Below are 26,169 nucleotides of genomic sequence, written 5' to 3' on the forward strand. Positions count from 1 at the left end.
AAAAAAATAATAACAGAAAATGTGGAAATGGCAGAGGTGCTTAATGACTTCTTTGTTTCGGTTTTCACCAAGAAAGTTGATGGTGATTGGATGTCTAACATAGTGAATGCCAGTGAAAATGAGCTAGGATCAGAGGCTAATATAGGAATAGAACAAGTTAAAAATTACTTCGACAAATCAGATGTCTTCAAGTCACCAGCGCCTGATAAAATACATCCTAGAATACTCAAGGAGCTGACTGAGGAGATATCTGAGCCATTAGCAAGTATCTTTGAAAAGTCATAGAAGACAGGAGAGATTCCAGAAGACTGGAAAGGGCGAATATAGTGCCAATCTATAAAAAGGGAAATGAGGACAACCCAGGGAATTACAGACCAGTCATCTTAACTTCTGTACCTGGAAAGATAATGGAGCAAATAATTAAGCAATCAATTTGCAAACATCTAGAAGATAATAAAGTGATAAGTAACAGTCAGCGTGGATTTGTCAAGTACAAATCGTGTCAAACCAACCTGATCGTTTTCTTTGACAAGGTAACAAGCCTTCTGAATAGGGGGGAAGTGGTAGACATGGTATAAATTGACTTTAGTAAAGCTTTTGATACTGTCTCGCATGACCGTCTTATAAACAAACTACGGAAATATAACCTAGATGGAGCTACTATAAGGTGGGTGCAAAACTGGTTGGAAAACCGTTCCCAGCAGCAGTGCAAGTAAGCTGGTACGCTCCAGTACACCGTACTAGCAAGCTAATTATAGCCGGTATGGCATACTGGAAAGACACAGCAGCAGCCCCACCGGAGAAGAGGGCTGGGATCAGGGCTGGGGGTTCTGCTCCTTTTCCCGCTGCCCCTCCCAGCAGGGAAAGGAGCAGAATTCCCAGCCCTGCCTCCTGCCCTTCCATGGAGCTGTGGTACACTCTGTCTGTGTACCACAGCAGCAGCCCTGCTGGAGGAGAGCTGAGGGCTGGGAGTTCTGCTCCTTTCCCCGCTGGGAGGGGCAGCAGTAGGGAAAGAAGCAGAATGCTGACAGCTCCTCTGGCAGCTGTACTTCCCCCTCCCCAGCCCTGTCTTTGGTGCAGCAGGAGGAGGACAGAGCCCCCCACCCCAGCTAACATGGGATGGATGTGCGGAGGGGGCGGGGAGAGCGTGGGGGCCCTGGGCTGGGGGCAGGGCGGTGAGGAGTCACATGGAGGGTCACATGGGGAGGTCATGTGCTCCCCTCCCTCCCCCAATATCAGTAAGACATAGATTTTACTTATACCACTGGTTCCCAGAGAGTAGTTATCAGTGGCTCACAGTCATGCTGGAAGGGCATAACCAGTGGGGTCCCGCATGGATCCTGTTCTGTTCAGTATCTTCATCAGTGATTTAGGTAATGGCATAGAGAGTACACTTATAAAGTTTGCGACTGATATCAAGCTAGGAGGGGTTGCAAGTGCTTTGGAGGATAGAATTAAAATTAAAAATGATCTGGACAAACTGGAGAAATGGTCTGAAGTAAATAGGTTGAAATTCAATAAGGACAAATGCAAAGTACTCCACTGAGAAGGAACAATCAGTTACACACATACAAAATGGGAAATGACTGCCTAGGAAGGAGTACTGCAGAAAGGGATCTGGTGGAAGTGGACCACAAGCTAAATGTGAGTCAACAGTATAACGCTGTTGCAAAAAAAGCAAACATCATTCTGGGATGTGTAAGCAGGAGTGTTGTAAGCAAGACACGAGAAGTCATTCTTCTGCTCTACTCCATGCTGATTAGGCCTCAGCTGGAGTATTGTGTCCAGTTCTGGGTGCCACATTTCAGAAAAGATGTGGACAAATTGGAGAAGATCCAGAGAAGAGTGACAAAAATGATTAAAGGTCTAGAAAACATGACCTATGAGGGAAGATTGAAAAAACTGGGTTTGTTTAGTGTGGAAAAGAGACAACTGAGAAGGGACATGATAACGGTTTTCAAGTACATAAAAGTTGGTTACAAGGAGGAGGGAGAAGAATTTTCTTCTTAACCTCTGAGGCTAGGATAAGAAGCAATGGACTTAACTTGCAGCAAGGGTGGTTTAGGTTGGACATTAGGAAAAACGTTCTAACTGTCAGAGTGGTTAAGCACTGGAATAAATTGCCCAGGGAAGTTGTGGAAATCTCCATCATTGGAGATTTTTAAGAGCAGGTTAGACAAATACCTGTCAGGGATGGTCTAGATCAGGGATTGGCAACCTTTGGCACGTGGCCCATCGGGGAAATCCGCTGGCGGGCCAGGACGGTTTGTTTATCTGCTGCGTCCACAGATTCGGCCAATCGCAGCTCCCACTGGCCGCGGTTCACCGTTCCAGGCCAATGGGAGCTGTGGGAAGCAGTGTGGGCATGCTAAAGATTGCCGATCCCTGATCTAGATAATATTTAGTTCTGCCATGAGTGCAGCAGACTGGACTAGATGACCTCTCGAGGTCCCTTCGAATCTTGTCCTATGATTCTATGATTTCCACTAACTGCAGATAACTGTGCCTGCTTGTGGATTCCCTTTGGATGTCAATGTCTGATGAGGATGAGGATAAAGCATATTCTTTGTGTATAAAATTATGACAGTGATATGGATATACATTTAGGGTTTAAAATACAATTGAATTCCAGATATCTGAATCTACAGTATTTAAACCTCTCAGTCTACTGAACTGCCATCATGACTCCCTGGTCTATTGAAACCTGATTATGTGAACATAATCTTTTGAGTGGTTCAGATAATCGGGATTCTACTGTACGTTAGACACTTTTTTCAACACGGTGAGTGTTTAGAAATCACAGACTTTTATATTGAGGCAACCAAAAGGCAAATAGTTAATCTTAACCATCAGGTCTGATTTTGAATTGGGAGATTTTTGAATACTTAATTTGTAATGTAACTACTAGCACAGTCTGAAACAATACATTTCAGAATCTCTTGGAAAATTCATGGAGAAAAGTAATACTTGCTTATTATTTTAGCTAACGATATCACTGGAAAATAACATTTTCCTTACCTCAGGCAGAAATTGGATTGGAAGATGCAGGGACTGAGCTGAAGAAATTCAGCTGTTCCCTCTTTCATTACATCCAGTTAAATATGGTGAAACATTTTAAACTAGCAAAAAGCTTTGTTTAGAGTAGTCATCTAGTTCGATGTAGGTTTTTTCTTTTCCAGAAATGTTTGTGTACTGACTGAGATATGTATGAAAGTTCTATATGCCAGTCAAAATCTGGTAATAGCAATTACCTATTAACATCAACCATAATTTATATAGCAATGGTGTCTGAAACTGTGTGGAGAGATTGCATTTTTGTAGCAAAAAGAAGCACTCTGCAATGGGGCTGGAAACTTGTCCTCTGTAACACTTGTCCTTTGTTAATACTGATTTACAATAAAACCTAGGAATGTTGTCTTAAGTCCAGACTTCTTCTGTATCATTAACACCATATATATCCATGATAAGTAATGCTGTTAAAGTAATTATATATTTTCATAGTCACATACAACTTCCATGATGATTATTATTGTAATTACATTCATATGGGAAGGCAGTGTTGCCTGGTGGGTAGAGCAATGAACTGGGACTCATGAGACCTGAGTTCTGTTCTCTGTTCTGCCGCTGGCCTACTGGGTGACCCTGGGAAAGTCACATCCCCTCTGTGCCTCTGTTTCCCCATTTGGATAATGGTAATAATTATGCTTGTCTCCTTTGTAAATCACTTTGAGAATTACTGATGAAAAGCTCCATATAAGAACTAGGTGGAAGTTTTATTCTGCCTAAAAATGTTTGCTAGACACAGTCCCCACTCCAAAGAGATTAAAACCAGATGAGCTGCAGCAAGGGTGATGGTATTTCATACTGAGGTATTATATATTCCAGAATGACACCCTTAGTATAGTGTACGCTATACTGGTTGAGGTACCATTTTTTTTGGATGAGACCTACAATAAGGTTCTGACCGCATTTGGTAATTCAAGGTTTCACAGCACTTTACTGTAGGGTTGTTAACTTTGCTGTTTTGGCCCAGTTTCTACCATGGATAATTATGTTCTGCCTACTTAAATTCCTCATGCAGTTTTGGTGTTTATATGGCATTTTCCACTTTTTGTTCTAAACTGTTACAACAATACCTTTTGCCCCAGAGGTGGTTGCATTTCATTGACTAATTAAGTGCATTGGGATCCTTTGAGATGAAAGACCTTGTATAAGTGTAAGATTATTATTATCAATCAATCAATCCAATAATCCATATAAAAATAAGAAGGAAGGATTTGCACTGCATTATGAAAAGGCATTCATCACTTTCTATATCTTTACGTTATAGCCCACTGATGATTATTACACAGAAGATCACAACTCTTGCATTCCAAGTGCACGATGGTAAGCTAACAAGCCTCCTGGTATCCTAAAGGGAGTATTTCCATTCCAGTCCATTGTCTTCAGTGGAGTTACCCCAGGGATGAATTTAGTTCAGTGTGTTTTTCTCAAAGCACTGCCCTTCTTTGCTTGGAGAAACAGACAGATTTTGCTGCATTCTTCCTGATTCTAAACCTTCTTTTTATAATAAAGATACTTTTATACCTCAGAGAAGATTATCTCCAGGGCATTGAAAATTACACTGGTTTGGAGTCCATGGGCCTAAGTCTGATCAAATTTAATATTTGTTTGACACCTGTGTAACTCCATAGACTTCCCTCAAGTTACTCTTGATTCTTGCTGATGTGAGATCAGAATCAGGCCCAATGACTTAATATGTTCAGTCCTTTGCGAGATCAAGGCATGAGTTTAAGGACTTGTCTATACAAACAGTTAATTTGCGGCAAGTTGGGTATGAATCTACCCTGTGCTAGCCTGCTGCAGACTAACTGTCTGCATAGACTAGAAGTCTGCTTGAGCCTAATTTTTTGGCCTGACCCTGACCCAAACTGGGCCCATGCCTACCTGGCCCAAGTCTCTTTGACACTGCTAGTGTCACAAATGGCATCATTTTCCAGAAAATAATCCAGTACAATAAAAGGCTCAAATGTTGCAATTGTAATTAGTGTTTTATTTATTTATTTATTTATTTATTTCCATAGCAGTTGCATATGTGACTAGGGTTGCCAACTTCCTGATTGCAGAAAGCTGAATACCTTTGCCTTGCTCCTGCCCCGCCCTTCCCTGAGGCCCTGCCCTGAGGCCCTTCCCTGCCCCTTCTCCAAGGCTCCCCCCACTCCCTCCTGCCTCCCTCCCTCACTCCCTCACCCTTGCTCATTTTCACAAGGCTGAGGCAAGGGGTTAGGGTGAGGGTTCTGGCTGGGGTGTGAGCTCTGGCATGGGGCTGGGGTTGAGGGGTGTGGTATGCAGAAGGGGTCTCCGGGCTGGGGATGAGGGGTTTGGGGTGCAGGAGGGTGCCCCGGGCTGGGGCAGGAGGTTGGGATGTGGGAGGGGGTGCCGGGTGCAGGCTCTGGGAGAGAGTTTGAGTGTGGGAGGGGGCTCAGGGCTGGGGCAGGGAATTGGGGTGCAGGAAGGGGTGAGGGGTGTGGGCTCCAGGGAGCGCTTATCTTAGGCGGCTCCTGGAAGCAGCCAGCATGTCCCTGTGGGCCCTAGGCACAGGGACAGCCAAGCGGCTCTGCGTGCTGCCTGCGCCTGCATGCCCTGCTCACGCAGCTCCCATTGGCTGCAGTTCCTGGCCAATGGGAGCTGCAGAGCCGGCACTCGGGGCGGGGACAACCCATGGAGCTTCCCTAGCCTGCCCTGCGCCTAGAGGCCACATGGACATGCTGGTTGCTTCCGGGAGCCGCACAGAGATAGGACAGGCAGGGAGCCTGCCTTAGCTCCGCTGCACTGCCTACCGGATTTTTAATGGCCTGGTCAGCCATGCTGACCAGACCCACCAGGGTCTCTTTTCGACTGGGCATTTCGTTGGAAAACCTGACGCCTGGCAACCTCACCTGGGGACTCCATGCAGAGATCTGAGCCCCACTGCGCTAAGCACTGTATAAACAAATAACACAGACAGTCTCTGCTTCAGGAGAGTAGTAATCTAGGATTTAGGTAATATCTAACAAGTGTAAATAGACACATGACGGGGGAAGACTTGGTAACAGCAGAGGCGGATGAATTTGAAATTAATCTTTTAAAAAGTCCTACAGATTAATTGTAGTGGTAAGTGCTTATTACCTTACAAGCTTTCATACTATTAAAAAGAACGGAGTACTTGTGGCACCTTAGAGATTAACAAATTTATTAGAGCATAAGCTTTCGTGGGCTACAGCCCACTTCGTCGGCTGCATAGAGTGGAACATATAGTAAGAAGATATATACACAGAGAAGGTGGAAGTTGCCATACAAACTGTAAGAGGCTAATTAATTAAAGTTTCAGAGTAACAGCCGTGTTAGTCTGTATTCGCAAAAAGAAAAGGAGTACTTGTGGCACCTTAGAGACTAACCAATTTATTTGAGCATAAGCTTTCGTGAGCTACAGCTCACTTCATCAGATGCATACTGTGGAAACTGCAGAAGACATTATATACACAGAGACCATGAAACAATACCTCCTCCCACCCCTCTCTCCTGCTGGTAATAGCCCATCCAAAGTGACCACTCTCTTTACAATGTGTATGATGATCAAGGTGGGCCATTTCCAGCACAAATCCAGGTTTTCTCACCCTCTGCCCCCCCCCCCCCCACAAACTCACTCTCCTGCTGGTAATAGCTTATCCAAAGTGACCACTCTCTTTACAATGTGCATGATAATCAAGGTGGGCCATTTCCAGCACAAATCCAGGTTTTCTCACCCTCTGCCCCCCCCCCCCACACACACACACAAACTCACTCTCCTGCTGGTAATAGCTTATCCAAAGTGACCACTGTCTTTACAATGTGCATGATAATCAAGGTGGGCCATTTCCAGCACAAATCCAGGTTTTCTCACCCCCCCTCCCCCTTTTTTTAAAAACCACACACACAAACTCACTCTCCTGCTGGTAATAGTTCATCCAAAGTGACCACTCTCCCTACAGTGTGCATGATAATCAAGGTGGGCCATTTCCAGCACAAATCCAAGTTTAACCAGAACATCTGGGGGGGGGGGGGAGGATAGGAAAAAACAAGGGGAAATAGGCTACCTTGCATAATGACTTAGCCACTCCCAGTCTCTATTTAAGCCTAAATTAATAGTATCCAATTTGCAAATGAATTCCAATTCAGCAGTTTCTCGCTGGAGTCTGGATTTGAAGTTTTTGTTTTAAGATAGCGACCTTCTGTCTGTAATTGCGTGACCAGAGAGATTGAAGTGTTCTCCAACTGGTTTATGAATGTTATAATTCTTGACATCTGATTTGTGTCCATTTATTCTTTTACGTAGAGACTGTCCAGTTTGACCAATGTACATGGCAGAGGGGCATTGCTGGCACATGATGGCATATATCACATTGGTGGATGTGCAGGTGAACGAGCCTCTGATAGTGTGGCTGATGTTATTAGGCCCTGTGATGGTGTCCCCTGAATAGATATGTGGGCACAGTTGGCAACGGGCTTTGTTGCAAGGATAGGTTCCTGGGTTAGTGGTTCTGTTGTGTGGTATGTGGTTGTTGGTGAGTATTTGCTTCAGGTTGGGGTGCTGTCTGTAGGCAAGGACTGGCCTGTCTCCCAAGATTTGTGAGAGTGTTGGGTCATCCTTCAGGATAGGTTGTAGATCCTTAATAATGCATTGGAGGGGTTTTAGTTGGGGGCTGAAGGTGACGGCTAGTGGCGTTCTGTTATTTTCTTTGTTAGGCCTGTCCTGCAGTAGGTGACTTCTGGGAACTCTTCTGGCTCTATCAATCTGTTTCTTCACTTCCGCAGGTGGGTATTGTAGTTGTAAGAATGCTTGATAGAGATCTTGTAGGTGTTTGTCTCTGTCTGAGGGGTTGGAGCAAATGCGGTTGTATCGCAGAGCTTGGCTGTAGACGATGGATCGTGTGGTGTGGTCAGGGTGAAAGCTGGAGGCATGTAGGTAGGAATAGCGGTCAGTAGGTTTCCGGTATAGGGTGGTGTTCATGTGACCATTGTTTATTAGCACTGTAGTGTCCAGGAAGTGGATCTCTTGTGTGGACTGGACCAGGCTGAGGTTGATGGTGGGATGGAAATTGTTGAAATCGTGGTGGAATTCCTCAAGGGCTTCTTTTCCATGGGTCCAAATGGTGAAGATGTCATCAATATAGCGCAAGTAGAGTAGAGGCGTTAGGGGACGAGAGCTGAGGAAGCGTTGTTCTAAATCAGCCATAAAAATTTTGGCATACTGTGGGGCCATGTGGGTACCCATAGCAGTGCCGCTGATCTGAAGGTATAAGTTGTCCCCAAATGTAAAAAAAAAAAAAAAAAAAAAAAGGGGTGGGGGTGAGAAAACCTGGATTTGTGCTGGAAATGGCCCACCTTGATTATCATACATATTGTAAGGAGAGTGATCACTTTAGATAAGCTATTAGCAGCAGGAGAGTGGGGTGGGAGGAGGTATTGTTTCATGGTCTCTGTGTATATAATGTCTTCTGCAGTTTCCACAGTATGCATCCGATGAAGTGAGCTGTAGCTCACAAAAGCTTATGCTCAAATAAATTGGTTAGTCTCTAAGGTGCCACAAGTACTCCTTTTCTAATTAATTAAGATGAGCTATTATCAGCAGGAGAAAAAACCTTTTGTAGTGACAATCAAGATGGCCCATTTACACAGTTGACAAGAAGGTGTGAGGATACTTAACATGAGGAAGTAGATTCAATATGTGTAATGACCCAGCCACTCCCAGTCTCTATTCAAACCCAAGTTAATGGTATCTAATATGCATATTAATTCAAGCTCTGCAGTTTATTGTTGGAGTCTGTTTTTGAAGCTTTTCTGTTGCAAAATTGCCACCCTTAAGTCTTTTACTGAATGGCCAGAGAGGTTGATGTGTTCTCCTACCGGTTTTTGAATGTTATGATTCCTGATGTCAGATTTGTGTCCATTTATTCTTTTGCGTAGAGACTGTCCAATTTGGCCAATGTACATGGCAGAGGGGCATTGCTGGCACATGATGGCATATATCACATTGGTAGATGTGCAGGTGAACGAGCCCCTGATGGCATGGCTGATGAGATTAGGTCCTATGATGGTGTCACTTGAATAAAGCTTATGCTCTAGTAAATTCGTTAGTCTCTAAGGTGCCACTAGTACTACTGTTCTTTTTGCGGATACAGACGAACACAGCTGCTACTCTGAAACCTGTCATATTATTGGAGTGCATAAAATGGATGCAGTTTCCATTTTCAAGTAGTTGTGACTTTATCTGTAGAAAATACATACAACTCCCTTCCAAAGGAAACCAATCCCTGCCCCCAACCTCTCCAAAAATAGAAGGAAAAAAAGAGGGTAAATATGCTGGTGCATCCACGATGGGTGTTCACTTAAATGTATCAGTGTTTGTTGTTAAATGCATGCTATGAAATATACAGGCTGTACAATGTTACATAGGTTTCAGAGTAACAGCCGTGTTAGTCTGTATTCGCAAAAAGAAAAGGAGTACTTGTGGCACCTTAGAGACTAACCAGTTTATTTGAGCATGAGCTTTCGTGAGCTACAGCTCACTTCATCAGATACATACCGTGGAAACTATCTGATGAAGTGAGCTGTAGCTCACGAAAGCTCATGCTCAAATAAACTGGTTAGTCTCTAAGGTGCCACAAGTACTCCTTTTCTTTCAATGTTACATAGTTAATGTTAACTTTTGCATTTGAGTGTTCAAAATAACATAATTAGTGTTCTGTTAATCACACAGGGCTTTTACATAAGAAAGAGAGTTTAAGCACACTACTCAAGTGTCAAGTGTCTGTTTTACAATGGTGGGTATAGTCTGAGCCCGGGAGTTGAGTGTTTAGAGTGCAGTGCCTGGGCAGAAGGAAACTCAGTTGGAACTCTCGACTATAGTCGAGACCTGAGCAACTCCTTCTTTCCCATGCCAGCAGCCAGTTCCTCTCCCTTGGCCAGTCTTCTTGCTGTGAATTGCCTCTTTCCTCACACAGGAATAAGGAGGAAGCTTGTGGCAAAGGGGACCAGCATCTTCTGGGAACAGGGATTTCCTGGTACAGAGCTATAATAATAGTCACTGGGGATGTATGCTGGTGGATGGGTATTATGCAGCTCACTGCCTACTTGGAAAGCTGTTTCAGTAGGTACAGAGAAGGTGAGATGGGGGAGAGCTCATGTTGAAGAGGAGAGAATGAGGAAGGGAGATGGATCCAGAGGAGGAGGAGAGCCTTGTAGGGAGAGGGGGGAGGAACCGATCCTAAAGTACCCATTCTCAGTACTTCAGTGCAGTCTTCTGAGGATGAGCATGCTTGACTTAAAGGATGGAAAAATAAATAAAATTATTACTGTTGGTAACAATGAAACACAGGAAGGCCTGTAACTTTAAAATCTCCAAAAAGTGCCAACAGCATATAACCTCTGAGCTTGGGATAATTTTCTGTAGTTATTTTTGGAAGAGTCTAATTTGATTTTATTGTGTCATGCCTATTATTTATTCTTGCTAGGAATAGGCCGACGACCTGAGGACCTCACTGCTGAGCAAAATCGGCTTGCCGTAAAGTAAGAATTTACTTCTCCCACTCAGTGTGTCTTTAACCTCATCTAAGTAATAGTGGTCTGTGGAGTTTTTAATTCCTCCCTGAGTCATTATCAGGAGTCAGATTTTCCCCAGTCATGTGCGACTTTTTTAAAAAAATCATTGTTAATGTAGGTACTGCCTGCAATCCACCCAGTGCCACAGGTGGATACTGTAATACTTATTAAGGTAATTCTTGTTCTGAAGTTAGCGTCCCAACCACCCACACATGAGTTCTTCATTTCCCCCTGACTGAACCATACACCAAGAGAGCCCTCGTTTTCCCAAGGCCGGGTTTAGACCCTGTTTCAGCAAAGTACTTAAGCACATGCTTAAATCCCATTAACTTTAATGGGTGCCTATAGTGCAGCAACTGCTTATGTGTTTTGCTGAACCAGGTCCTTTAATAAAGCTGTGCTCTTTGGATCTTCAGGTTTTCGTCTACCCTTTCACTGTGGTCTGCTATTTTTCACATTAGAATACTTCTCCCCCCCGCCCCTCATCAATAACTACATCAAAGCACTAATCCATGTTAAAACTGCAAGGCTGAAGTTTGCCCCTGACACTTCAAATATTGCTGTTTTTTTTTTTTTAAAAACCCTCTACCAGCAGTTTCTGGACACTGATGCATGTTTCTCCTCCAACTCTTAATCTTCCAAGTACAAACTTTGATACTACAGGTTTCACTGTTTACCAAAAGACAACTGATGCTGCTTATCTATTACAAGCATTCCCCCCCCACCCAATCTTGTTTTAATTCCACTCTAATTGTGGAATGAAAGTTAAATCTTTTTTGAATAGGCTGAAAGTTACAGCAGTCACTAACTTTGATCCTCGAGCTTAATACATTTGAAACTTTGCTTAGAGGCAAAATAATTAGTTCCTCAGTTTTCAAGGTTTAACTGTGAGCCATTGGAAAATTTACCTAATTATTAGATGATGGAACTATGATTGTCATCTCTTGAGAAACTAAAGTTTGTAGAGAGGTTTATATAACATTTCTACAGTGACCCGCTGCTTTGTGTCTCCATTTATCATTTAGTACACAGCTGGCTGTAAAAATGTAGAGTACTCATGATTGAGGTTCTGTTGTATGTAAAATTTTAAATACACTCGATGGAACTGGCTAAATAGTATGTTACACTGTGTAATTCCAAAACTTATCAAAAGTACCCATGAAACTTTTTGCTATATTTTACCTTGTTTTGTTTTGTGTGTGGATGTTTTGACAGGATAAGACCTTCCTTACTGGAGTATTTGAGCTATCTCCTCAATTTTATGAGTGTCATAGCTGGACCTTGCAGCAATTACAAGGACTATATAGCCTTCATTGAAGGGAGGCATGTGCATATGAAACTTTTAGAAGTGAACTGGAAGCAAAAGGGTTATGACAGACTTCCTGATCCTTCTCCAACTGTAAGTTGTGAAAAGCCGAGTATTTATTGCAAAGGGCTAGAGAATACTGCTTTGCATGTCTGACTCCTATAAAGGCACCTGGTTTAAAACCAAACAAGGAAAACTGCTTGGGGTATTGTGCCAGCAAATATATCTGTTTTCTGCTGTTTGTGTTGATAACAAAGCTAGGGGGGAGGGAGTTGGCATCATCCCTTTGTTCAGAAGAGTACATAGCGGCTCATTGGTTGGTGAACACCATATGTGTAAGTCTCTCTGTTCACAGTAGGAACATACTGTAGATTCTGATTATTATGAATTGTAATTCAGATTTAGACAAAAGAGAGAGAACATTTTACAAAAGAGAAAAGCTGAAAAAACTATTGTACTGTAGAGAACATGCTAGATGCAGGAATCATAATTGATTAAATACTGTAAGTTGCCCAGATGCATTTCAAGGAAACTTGGTGACTGTCTTAAGGTATCTTTGAAGCTATCTTTTAAGTCTGAAAAAGATAAATCCATTGCAAGGACTTTATCATTTTTGTTTTGTATTATTAAATATTAACTTGATACTCCCACAAGTGGCATTCATGTATTGCAGAAAAATGCATGGGCCAGATTCCTCTGTTACATTGGAGTGACTCTGGATTTATACCTTTGTAACTGACTGAGAGCAGAATTTGGTTCTGCATATTCTCTTTGTAATGTGGAATATGTACGTATACAGGGCCTCATCCTGATCTCTCACTGGTGTAATCTGCTGACAGTGTAAGTTAAGTCAGAATCAGGCCCACATTGTGTCACTTGCATAAATTATATATATATGCAGGATAGACAAATTAGTATTTTTCTTTAAAAAGTTAAGCTTTAAAATGACATTAAACATTAAAGTTTTTCTGTGTATATTCAGTGCATGTGAAAAAAAGTATTTAGGAGCTAAAAGTGAGTTAGTTACATCAGTGTTTAAATAATAAATGGTATATTTTTTATGCTCCTGATATCTGGAGTCTACTCTTATGGATTCCCTGTTTGCAATATGAACGTATGAGTGAATCTGTTTACTCACGATGGATATGTGAAAGCCAGTTACAAAGCATTCACATAGCTTACACTTATAATTATGATTTCTGGAGTGCTAGGGCACTAACTAAACATTTTTAAAATATATATTTGTTAGGTTAGGTGCAGGACAGTATCTGTGCAAGTCATTTTGAGAGGCACTTTCAGACACCGTGATGGGTGTGATGGAAGAACCTAGATCTATAACAGTCTGATTGTACTGGAAATCAGAATATTTGGTGCTTCCAGCAGGAATCCAGTAATCAGTTCCTGTGCTTAACTGCACAGATGGGGAAACTCTCTGTTTCCCATCTTACTTCTGTGTTCTCCTCAGGGCACATCCAGCAGTTCATGTGTGGTACTTAGGTGAAGGACCATGGCCCATTTTGGTTCTGAATAATTCTTTAATTTCTATTTGTAAGATTAATTAGGAAAATATATCAGCTGATTCATTATACAAGCTGGTCCTTGTTACAAATTAATTATGAGGAAAAAGAAGCTATTATTAGCTGTTACCAGTCTTATTGGGTCTTTAGTCAATTTATTTTTGTAAGTGGGAAGCATTATTTTGCTTTAGTCTATTCTGATAAATGATCACATCAATGTTTTATTATTCATTATGCTTTTCAGGGGGCTGTGATATACAAACTGTGTATCACATTTGTATCTCTCCTTTTGTTCTTGACACTTACCAAGACCTATCCTGTTACATACATTGTTGATAGCCAGTTTATCAATAATACATCCTTCTTGTCAAGACTTGGCTACCTGTATATCGTTATGCAAGCATCGAAGCCAAAATATTACTTTGCATGGACATTAGGTAAGGATGACTAAATGGCTTATTTTGTGTCCAGATAAAGTTAATACATAAACAGTGGGGTGTATGAAATTACTTTTTTTTTTTAATTTTGAGCCCAATCCTGCAATTTCCACAGCACCCCTGCATGTGAGCAGAGCCCCACTGAAACCAGTGTGGGTGCACAGTCCGTCTGTGCGCTGCTAGTTGCCCAAGGAAAGAGATTTGGGGTGCTGTGGGTATATTGACTATAAATCTCAAAAGGACACTGTCAAATAGTGTAGGCCAGAAGTTTGATCTACTTTAAAACTGTTGTCAGTTGGCAGCAAATGTCCCTCCTCCCCCGTACCTGGGGGCAGATCCTCAGCTGATGTCAATTATTATAACTCCATTGAACTCAGTGAGGAGGATGTGACCTCTGGAATCTAGATGTGTAATATCATTGATGTGAGTATGGGTGTGTGTATGTAACACCTCCCCCTTACACTTGCACCGTGTTAATTGTACCTAAATTACTTTTATTGGTATTGTTAATACTTTAAGAAGAAAAGATTGTATCCTTTGTGCCCTGATTGTATTCCCTGGCCCCAGTCCTGTACTTTTGTGGGGCAGATGGGGGCTTATGGAGCCTGTGATCACCCTAGTAGTTACAAGGCCGTTGTAGATGTGAACCAGCCTATCCAAAGCTGGGAATCTCTGTCCAACCATGCTTATGGACTTGTCTGTAACTAGAAAGTTGTCCCGCTTTAATTATACTAGGGAGTATGCTATGCCAGCATAAGGCGCCTTATACCAGTATAGCTGCACCCATATTACTGGTATGACTATATTGGTAAAAAAAAAAAATCACACCCCTAACTGCCAATTATACTGGTACAAAATCTGTATGTGGTCCTAGTCACATTCAGTCCCCATCTCCTGTGGATGACAATCCTACACACTTACTTGCAAGGGAGAAAGGGAAGCAGGGTGTGGGCGGAGATAAGGATGGTCAGGATTGGGCGAATTGACCCCTAACCCTGCCCTCCCCATTCACTTGGGTACAGAGCAGCCATAAGGCAGAAAAAGAGTCTGGTCCGCTATACTGAAGAGAGAGCTCACCTGCATGGGACGAGGAGTAGCACTGTCAGCTGCTCAGGTGTAAAACTTCCTGGCTAATCAGTCTTGTAAAATTCTTCTCATCCACTCACCTGTTTATTTTTAACACAGTACTGTACTGTATTAGCTTTTTTCTTTTTCTTTTCTGCTGCCTGATTGTGTACTTCTAGTTCCAAATGAAGTGTGTGGTTGACCAGTCAGTTAGTAACTCTGGTGTTCGTAACTCTGACTTGTTCTACTTGTAACAGTTTTGCAAGGCTATATTCAATATATTTCTTCCAGTTTTGTCTTTATTGAGAGAAAATTCCGCAAAGAGGAAAATATCAGGTGACACTGAGAGAAGGAAATAATAGGGACAAACAATAGGTGCGAGACAGTATCTGAATACACTTACAAACCTTGAGCTACTCTAAACATACAAGGCTTTTAAGAAACTCTCTGTGTTACTTAGTAACACCTTAAGTTGTTGAATTGGAGAATATTTAATACAATTTAATTTCCAACAATTAGGGTGAGGAAGATTGATCCTGTAGGTCAGGCATTGGACTTGGACTCAGGAGGACTCTGTTCCCAGCTCTGCTTGAGACTTCTTGTATAAACTTGAGCAAGTCACTCATGATTATTCAGAAGGTTGAGACCCATTTTCTGCATGTGTTTGTGCACACCAGTTATTACTATAAATTGGGCATTTGCTTGCCCTAGTGCATATTTACAGCAATTTGTGCAGCCAAAGAATTTGTGCAGACCTTGGGCTTCAGCCTTTTAAAATCAAGCACTTATTACTGTGGCTAAGTTTCCTTATATGTAAAAGTGGGGATCATATGCCTGTCCACCTCACACCAGTGTTTGGAGGCTAAATTAAGTGAAGTGAAGTGAAGCTCACTGAGATGCTCAGATGGAAAGAACTTTATAAGTGTAAAGCATCCTTACTATTTCACTACTATACTGGTTCCTCGCCCCCCCCCCTTTACTTTTGGATAATGAAAATAGACCATTTGTTCTTGCTTGTTCTTTTACAACCTTATTCCAGTGCTACCCTACTGAAGTGCAAACACAGCTAGGGAGTGTTTGAAACCAAACCATATTTCCAATGATATTTTAAAAGGAAATAAAAAAACAGCTCTATTAAATTTTATGTAAACTGCCCACAGAAGACCCCCCTCCCAATTCACGCACCTAAAATTGTTTCCTTTAACAAAACCTAAATTTTGGTTCTAACCCACAGACTACTTCCTTCTATTAAATGACATTAGCCTTTAGGGCTATTGGGCAGATCCCAGGCAGAGTAAAAGCAAAGGGGTTTTCTGACTTTTCACCCAAGAAAAGTAGCCTGTTGCAAAATATTACAATAACCCTCATATCCCCATGCAGCAATGCAAACACCATTATACTGAGATCACTCTCTACCAACTCTTCTAATGTATCGATAGTTAAACCTGTTCTGACCATTCTTACTAAGTGAGAATGTGAAACAAGTGTTCTTATTTTCCCCCTGAAAAATGGATACCATCTTTCTCTGCGGTTGGATAGAAACAACAGCATTGACTGGAACAACAGCTCCCAAGTGGGACTGATGTCAGTCAGTGGGTTTCAGTCTTCACATCTAGTGGGCCACAGGAAGAGCACAGACAAGTCCTTTCAGTGTTGCTGCTAGGTATATATATGGAAATGAGGCAGGACACACACAAAGGAAGCATAGGATGGATAATGGTGTGGGGAGAGGGAGGGATGAAATCTTAGGAGAAGATAGGGGGATCTAAAACACTTCTGCAAGGAAAGGGAGAATCAAACATTCCCAGAAGGGAGCAGGCTAGAGAGGCCTATAGAAAAGAAAGTAGTAAATGGCTTGGATTTTAGGGTGGGGAATGTGTTTCTTTGGCTATCAATTTATTTAATATTGAGAGTGAATTGGATTGGTGTCCAAAAATAACTTCAGACTGACACTCTGTTGCCCGCACCCCCACATATACTTTTCTTTTCTTTAATCTTCTTCATTTGTGTGTCAGAGGCGATCCCTTGGCAGGCTATACTGAAATGAAAGGGTGAGAAAGACTGTGTTTGCTGAATAGAGAAGATCACCAAAAGCTTCCTTATATGTAAAAGTGGGGATCATATTCCTGTCCACCTCACACCAGTGTTTGGAGGCTGCTACACAGAGGCACAAATACCTGGACATGGAAGAGGAGCATCATGGAAGGGGCTAGAAAAGGGACTGTGAGCATTCAGACTAGAGCTGTGATAAAGTGCAGGAAAATAATAAGTGGAAGAAAATAGTTGGGATTGGTATATGTGGAATAGAAACGGCTTTGGGATAATAAATAATTCAGAGAAATAATTTATTTTAGTTGGATATAGATTTAGATGATTAGAAAACTGGAAAAATGTGGGTAGTAAACTAGAAACACATTATTAGAGAGAAAAACTGCCTTTGGATTTATGACGTGACTTAATCTTGGAGACTGCGGAAAAATCTTGTAAGTGAGTTTTGGGAAAGCATGCTCTGTCTAGTGGTGAGCGAGGCTTCTATTATCTATGTTGCAGATCCAAGCAACAAAATGGCATGATTCCTCCCCACCCTTTTCAGTTAAGCTGTCTGTTGTGTGGAATAGGGCATTATATAATCATTTACTAAAACTGCCAATAAGCAGTTGCTGTTTCCAGAAAAGGACAGTCATGTTATTGTGTGAGGCACATTGCAGAATTCCTCCAGATTCATGAAAAGATAGAAAATTCAAGCATTCTGGTTGGGAGCATTAAACACTGGAACTTAGCTGTAAACTTGACTAAGACTTAAAATACGTATTATTAAAAACCATTTAGACCTGAATTCCACAATCTGATAGACGGGGTGGATCCCACATAAGCAACTAACCAAATAGGGTTAAATTCTGGCCCCACTAAAGTTAATGGCAAACCTCCCATTAGACTTCAGTAGGTCCAGGATTTTACCAGTAATTTGATGACTGAAAGGTGGCAATTCTTCTGCACTCCAGACTACTTTATGCTGCATCCAAACCACTTTTGCACTGGGGCTAACAGACCTGTTTTAATACTAGACACTGGAATGCAGGTTTTATCCACCTTTGCCTTTAATTAGGCGTTGCAGCCTGTGGAGACTAAAGGTCTCAGCATTGTGTTGGGATCAAGAAGTAGCATTGCAGTTTGAAGTGTATGTGTGGGAGTTGATTCCCTATTGCATGGAGCACAGTTCTTTAAGGGGTTCCCTGGCTGCAGCGTAGAGGGCAGGATGGGGCCAGAAGATTTATGGCTATACAGATCTTCCAGTTCTTGGCCCTGTGCATACACTGGCAGCAAAGAGGCTACTTCAGCCATTGTCTACAGGCATGTCAACTCCACAGCCTGTGGAAGGACATTTGTGACCTTCCTGCGGACATACTTAACACCTAGCCAGCAACCTGGGCTGGCTGTTCATCTCACGATTTGGGCCTATGGTATTGTAGCATGCAGCCGAAAGGTATTGTAGCATGTAGAAAGCCCGAACAGCAGTAGACATTAAGGCAAGAAGGGACTAAATATAAGTTTTCTTATTTAGTTCTAGCAATCTGGCACCAGCGGTGAGCACTTGTTATTGATCTAGTAGCAGACACTTTCTTGTTCAATAAAAGAAGTAAAACAACAAGCAGAGTTGTTTTTAGATTGTTAGGATCAGAAACCAAGACTTGGAAGCTTCTGTTTCCAGGAGCTTGTCAGTGAAGTGGAAGGTTAGGGGAAAGGTCCATATTTTTCTGGTTAGAATACTGCTTTTAGATTAGACTACATCCCTGAGTTGTACTTCAGGGTTATCCCTGAATTTGTACCTAATCTCATAACACTTTGTAAGAGAGACCAAGACCAATTTTGAATCTCGAGACAGAAATGCTGACTTCATTTTATAAAAACGAAAAGCTCAGCTTTATCTTCAGTTTTCTTGATCAGGCTTGTCATTTATAATGGAACTAGGCAGAAAAATCTAGCAGTGTTTATACTTTCATTTTTTCCTTCCAATATTTATAGGCTTGGCTGTATTTAGAGACCTAAAGGTTATGAGTCCTTCCTGTCTTCTCAGTATGCACAGAGAAAGGGCTTTTGACAGAGGCAGATTAAAAGCAGGATCTTTGAAATCCAGACCCAATTATCAGAGGGGTTCCAGAGCAAGACAGAACCCTGATTTGCTCCGTGGGAAAGAATGCAGCAAGAGCTGCTGCCCATGGAATTCCACTGGGCTTCCTGAATAAGGAAGAACAATGAGTCTTCTAGGAAGAGCATAGTGTGTGAAGATGGGCTGGGTGAGTGTCCAACCTGACATGAACCAGGCCTCCATTTCTGTAGGTTGTTTGTACATCTCAGTATTTGATGTGCAGAGACAGTCTGGTATTAAGTGAGGCACTGAGCTGTGAGATCAACACAGAACTTTGTATAGGGGGTGTTCAAAAGTCATCACTAAAACTTAACGTTTACCAAATCTTAATAAAAAAAACAGAAACTTGAATTTGAGACACTGCAGTAGTTCCTCCCCACAAGTATAAGGAAATGGTTGTATCTGTGATACTGCACTATGTGGCAAATACCGATACATGTTAATTAGGGCTGTCGATTAATCGCAGTTAACTCACACGAGTAACTCAAAAAAAGTAATTGCAATTAAAAAAAGTAATCGCGATTAATCGCAATTTTAATCACACAGTTAAACAATAGAATACCAATTGAAATTTATTAAATATTTTGGATGTTTGTATACATTTTCAAATATATTGATTTCAATAACACAGAATTCAAAGTGTATAGTGCTCACTTTATATTATGTTTATTACAAATATTTGCACTGTAAAAATAATAAACAAAAGAAATAGTATTTTTCAGTTCACCTCATACAAGTGCTGTAGTGCAATCTCTTTGTTCTGAAAGTGCAGCTTACAAATGTAGATTTTTTTTGTTACATAACTGCACTCAAAAACAAAACAATGTCAAACTTTAGAGCCAACAAGTCCACTCAGTCCTACTTTTTGTTCAGCCAGTCTCTCAGACAAACAAGTTTGTTTACATGTATAGGAGATAATGCTGCCTGATTCTTGTTTAAAATGTCACCCGAAAATGAGAACAGGCGTTCACATGGCACTTTTGTAGCCAGCAGCACAAAGTATTTACATGCCAGATATGCTAAACATTCATATGCCCCTTCATGCTTTGGCCACCATTCCAGGGGACATGCTTCCATACTGATGACACTCGTTAAAAAATAATTAGTTCATTAAATTTGTGACTGAACTACTTGGGAGAGAATTGTATGTCTCCTGCTCTGTGTTTTACCCGCATTTTGCCATATATTTCATGTTAGAGCAGGCTTGGATGATGACTCAGCATGTTGTTCGTTTTAAGAACACTTTCACTGGTACCTTCTTTGCATTTTGTCACATCAGCAATGTGAGATTTCTAAAGATGGCTACAGCACTCCACCCAAGGTTTAAGAATCTAAAGTGCCTTCCAAAAGCTGAGAGGGATGAGGTGTGGAGCATGCTTTCAGAAGTCTTAAAAAAGCAACACTCTGATGCAGAAACTACGGAACCCGAACCACCAAAAAAGAAAATCAACCTTCTGCTGGTGGCATCTGACTCAGATGATGACAGTGAACATGCATCAGTCCACACTGCTTTAGATCTTTATTGAGCAGAACCCATTATCAGCATGGACGAATGTCTTCTGGAATGGTGGTTGAAGCATGAAGGGACATATGAATCTTTAGCGCACCTGGCACATAAATATCTTGCAAAGCCGGCTACAACAGTGCCATGCAAACACCTGTTCTCACTTTCAGGTGACACTGTAAACAAGAATTGGGCAGCATTATCTCCTGCACATGTAAACAAACTTGTTTGTCTGAGCAATTGGCTGAACAAGAAGTAGGACTGAGGCTTTAAAGTTTGACGTTGTTTTGTTCTTGAGTGCAGTTATTTTTTGTACATAATTCTACATTTATCATGAAAGTTGAATTTACAAAGAGATTGTACTACAGTACTTCTATTTTTCAGTTCACTTAATACTATTTCTTTTATTTTTACAGTGCAAATATTTATAATAAAAATAAACATAAAGTGAGCACTGTACACTTTGTATTCTGTGTTGAAATTGAAATCAATATATTTGAAAATGTGGGAAACATCCAAAAACATTTAAATAAATGGTATTCTATTATTGTTTAACAGCGCGATTAATCTCGATTAATTTTTTTAATCGCTTGACAGCCCTAATTTTAATGCAACCCTGGTATGTGTATGTTTTAGTTTCATAATAATTAGAAAAACCCTTTCTGTTCATTGTTCTTTACTAGATTTTTTTTCCACCCTAAGAATTTTCTTATTGTTTATTGAGCATTGTCATTGTGTTCAGTGTCTGACAGACATGTAAAAATAAATGACGCCTGCCACAGTCTAATTTGAATAGTTTGCACTGATGTTACAGCTGATGCAGTCAACAATGCAGCTGGCTATGGGTTCAGTGGTGTTGATGAGCAAGGCAATTTCCATTGGGATCTGCTATCCAACTTAAATATATGGAACATTGAGGTGAGTTAAAAGAAACAAAATCATGGTATAATTATGGAGTGATGATTATGATGTGGTTCATTAGTAACAGGGATACATTTTTCTCTGCCAAAGGTGTGTCTAGAATTAGTGATTTTGAATTTTATCTTTTGGACATATAAATTGTATTGGTCACACTTCATAGGAAGGTTACATTTGTAAATAGTTTCTAAAGAGCTAATAATGTTTTAATAAACCATTATTTATTGTAGAGTTCAGCAGGTCAATAGATTGCTTATAACAATGATTTATAACCATGATAGCATCTTCTATTTATGTACTTGTAACAATCTGTTGTTACTATTTTTAGTATTTGTATTGCAATAGCAGGTAGAGGACGCACCTGAGATTAGGGCTCGTCTGTGCTAGGTGATGTACAAATACACTGTAAGAGACAGGGCAGGCCCCAAAGAGCATATGTTCTAAATGGAAAAGACAGACAAAGGGCAGAAGAGAAAACAGATACAGAACGGTGAGGTGACCTGCCCAAAGTCACAGAATATGTCAAGGAACGAGACAGAAATAGAATTAAGAATTACTCCTACCTCAGTTCCCTTCCATTAGACCACACTGTTTCTCAGAACATCTGTAATGTATTCTTCATGTCAGTGGCATGCTTTTAACATCCATTAGTCCCTTACAAAATATTTATAAATGTACCCTTACCATAAAGTGTGACCAACTTATTTCCTGTTAGTTTGTCGCCTAGGATAAATATCTTCTGAGTGCTAATTGCATGAGAAAATGTCTAGGAGTCTGGAATAGGTCATTCCCAATTTCTCCTTCTACAGATTTATTTTCACAGAATAACAGGAGCTCTCCATCTACAATTCATGATTTATTATTTTAGAAGGAAAAGCAGAGGAAACCAATGAGTTAACTGCATTGTAGCTTAGTGATCTATCAAAAGACACAGTCTGGTAACTCATCTCTAAATTTTAGGGGCCCCTATAATTCTCAGTGGAAAAGCTGAAACCATCACTATACCCTCTCCCTTTCATCTTCCCTTTTTTATGTTTGTCTTAGCCCTTGCCCAAGCTTGCATCCATCACTCTTGGAGTATTTTTCCTTGCTCCTTTTTTGCAGCACCCACAGTGGATGCACAGCTTAAGTGTAGAAGCACTCGCAGCCAATTGCAGATGGAAATGCACTCAGCTTCCCCCTTGCCCCCCAGGACCTGAGTGGGGAATCTAAAATAGATTGAAAAGAGGAATGGGAGTGCTCACTGTATCAGTCAGAGAGGAGGGGAAACTGGGGAGGAATGTCGCTAAGCAAGAGAAGCTGTGAGTTCCCCAGTACTTTAACCCATTTGCCTATCCTGTAGACCTCATGCACCCTTCCTCTCTCTGGGTCATATGGGCTATGGGGGAGGGTCTGGAGAGGGGACTCCCTTGGCAGGATAGGAGCAATGAGGCCATATCAGCCCCAGAACCTCTGTGATGCCACAGCCTCATTTCCATTTTGAACTTCCCTTTGAACTGATGCTGTCTGGTCTGGCTGTCCTTATGGAGAAGGCTCCTCTAAGAGCACAACCTGTAGGAAGAGTCCCACGGGGGGAGGCCCTGGTGGATGGAGGGAGGTCTGAAACGACGGGAGGCCACAAGGTGCAGGCTCATTTTTTTTCCCCCAGAGTGGGGCAGGCAGGGTTAAATATTAAACGGGCCCATGGGATTGTGGTTGAATAGGAAATTTTAAAAGGCTGATTTTTTTATAAGCTGGTGACTTGGGGGTTATGGTGGGGGAGGAGATAAATGATTCAGAAGACACCTAATTGCTCTTGATGTTAGTCTAAATAAGTGTCCTCTCATTACTAGTCCTCCCTTTTGCTTCTTGCCTTTGGTTTGTAATGCTCACTTGTTGCACCTTGCCTTTAATGGGACTGTGAGCTCTTCAGGGCTGGGACAGCATTTTCCTGAATATTTGTATGTCACCTGTCACCGTGGAAACCCCCTCCTGAGAGATTCTTTTAGGTACTACTGTACAATACATGTCAAATAGTAAGAGCCACCTACGTGCGTAAATCACTTCTGCATTTGAGCCGAGTGCTAAATGTGGCTGCTGCTGGCACCATTTGATCATGGCCAGGTGAAAATACACTCAGTGCAGGTAGCAAACTGTCCATTAGGAAGTGTTGTGAAGTCTTTTAGGCACAATGAAAGACTAAGTATGTGTGGAAGGCATCAAAGATTTGAGGTAACTTCATCATTGATCCCCTCTATGGTCTGCCCAAAGAATGCCCTCTCAGGGCTCAGGCTGTAGCCAGAACCTCTCTCTGAGCAGAAGCCCACATCCATCTCCCTTTTGACCAGGGATTTAGGTTAGCAGCCCCCTTGCAGTCATTGTGATTCTCTTCAGCAGATCTGACCAAAGGTCCAGCCTCCGCACTTGATTTCTCTCCAAGGGCTATGGCCAGGGATTGTATGTTGCAGATGGATCCTTCACAGCAGAGTACATTTGAGGATGAAAACATAAAAAGATCTAATACATACTAAGAGTACCTGGGGGGAGTCTGGCAGATCAGAATCCTTCCAACACTTCAGCAGGGCGGGGTCCCCTTTGGACAAAAGGCTCGTGTCTGTTTGTTGAATCAAAAACAAGGCTCTTCTGTCAGGATAAACTCAGTCTTTTACATCAAAGGCCCTTTCTGTGTCTCTTGCCTCTGGCATCTGCCTGATCCAGTATATGCAAACCACTCCCAGGGGTGGTATTTCTCTGGAGCTATTTCTAGTCCGAAGAACTGCAGTAATTATGCCCCAGTGTTTTTAGTTTTTGGAGGCGCTTTTGTAACCTTTCTGCATGGAGTGGAATACACTTCCTAGCTCACAATGATCTGTATAACCTTCACAAAGGTAATACAGTAGTCCCCAAAAGATACTGCATGTGGCTGCAATATCTGTAACCGAAGGTTTGAGGAGAACCCTGCCAGGGAGCTTTCCATTTTGACAGCCAGCTTGACTGGCTGCTCTCTTGGAAACACAGAGGGGAAAAAATCAATGCTTGTCAAGTGAAAAAGGACAACATTGATAGAAGCAAGGAAATACAGTTCCTTTCTCTAGCTGGTACTATAATGCAATTAAGTTGTGTCTGTCAATTAGGGTTATTTTAATTTAACTCTTAGAACACTGATGAAGATTGCTCTAACCTCCAGTATTTTGGACTGAGGTGCAAAAGCACTCAAGTACTTTTGGGCCCCTCTCCTGCCCTACTCCAGTTCACACTTCCCTTGGCTCTCTTAGAAGACCTTGTGAGCTTTGGAAGAGCCCTTTGACCCTATACTGGCATTGGTACAAATGCTGCTGGAATAGTGTGTCCATTTCTGGTGCCCACAGTTCACGAAGGATGTTGATAAATTGGAGAGGGTTCAGAGAAGAGCCACAAGAATGATTAAAGGTTTAGAAAACATACCTTCCAGTGATAGACTCAAAGAGCTCAATCTGTTTAGTTTAACAAAACGAAGGTTAAGGGATGACTTCATTATCTACATGGGGAACAAATATTTAACAATGGGCTCTTCAGTGTAGCAGAGAAACATATAATAAGCTCCATGGCTGGAAATTGAAGCTAGACAAATTGAGACTGAAAATAAGGCATAATTTTTTAACGGTGAGAGTACTTAACCATTGGAACAATTTACCAGGGGCATGGTCCATCACTGACAATTTTTAAATCAAAACTGGATGTTTTTCTAAAAGATCTGTCTAGGAATTATTTTAGGGAAATTCTATGGCTTGTGTTCTACAGGAGATCAGATTTGATGATCACAATGGTCCCTTTTGGCCTTGGAATCTGTGAAGCTCTGGTGCAGAAAGCCACCTCCTCATGTGATTTATGTTTGCAACTAGAAAGCAGCAGTTCCCTTGGAGAGCTCATATTGAGAACCACTTCACAGCATTTTCATTAGTGCTGTCGGATTACTTCTAAGGGAGACTTTCACTCCTTTTAGTCTGGGCTGCACTTTAGAGTGCATTCAAGCAGTGAGCAGTAAAGAGACTTCTCTGGTGCTTTTTATTAACAAAGCAAACCTTTAAGGTTTGTTCAGGATGTTAGGTTATCAACTTATTACAAAGGAAAAACTGGACTGAGAATATAGCACACATTAAAATGATCCAAAATTCACTTGGAGCGTTGATTCTGGAGCGAGTTTCCCTTAAGGGTACACTTCTCATTACAGTAAGCCACAAGGAAACTACAGTAAATAAATAACCTCCAAGTTCTGACATGAACCTAAACGACAAAGCAAAACTGAAACGCCATGCTTAACTCAGCCAGTTTTGCTAAAGTATGGCAGCCTGTCTGGTATATTAGATCACCCATTATTTGGAGACCTCTCTGACATCTAATCACAATAAGGTGAGTTACAGTTGGACTTTTTCAGTCCTAACTCTGAATATCCTGGCTTTTCCTAATTCGTCTCTTTACCTTAAACCCATTCTAGTATGGTTTCTGGCTGTTTAATTTCCACTATATAATTTCCACTAATTTCCTGTGGTCCTCCAACCATGAGAGGGGCACAAAGGGCTTATTGAGTCAACAGATTGAAGTAGTCACTGCAGAGTGGTTATGTAACTGCTCTGTGGGCTTGCCTCCCCTTTCCCCATTGGTATCTCCCTACAGCCCGGCTCAGTTTCTCAAGGTGC

The 26,169-nt window shown here is 41.6% G+C and overlaps 1 protein-coding gene across 1 annotated transcript in view; it reads left to right on the forward strand.

Moving 5' to 3' along the window:
* MBOAT1 (membrane bound glycerophospholipid O-acyltransferase 1) overlaps positions 1 to 26,169 on the forward strand; it is an 88,335-nt gene that overhangs the window by 52,357 nt on the left and 9,809 nt on the right. The window contains exons 5-9 of the mRNA XM_077810574.1: positions 4,331 to 4,386; positions 10,533 to 10,587; positions 11,836 to 12,019; positions 13,688 to 13,880; positions 21,411 to 21,514. Coding sequence (XP_077666700.1) covers positions 4,331 to 4,386; positions 10,533 to 10,587; positions 11,836 to 12,019; positions 13,688 to 13,880; positions 21,411 to 21,514 — 592 coding nt within the window. The remainder of the gene's footprint in view (positions 1 to 4,330; positions 4,387 to 10,532; positions 10,588 to 11,835; positions 12,020 to 13,687; positions 13,881 to 21,410; positions 21,515 to 26,169) is intronic.

Source organism: Eretmochelys imbricata, chromosome 2 (assembly GCF_965152235.1).
Source record: "Eretmochelys imbricata isolate rEreImb1 chromosome 2, rEreImb1.hap1, whole genome shotgun sequence".
NCBI lineage: Eukaryota > Metazoa > Chordata > Testudines > Cheloniidae > Eretmochelys > Eretmochelys imbricata.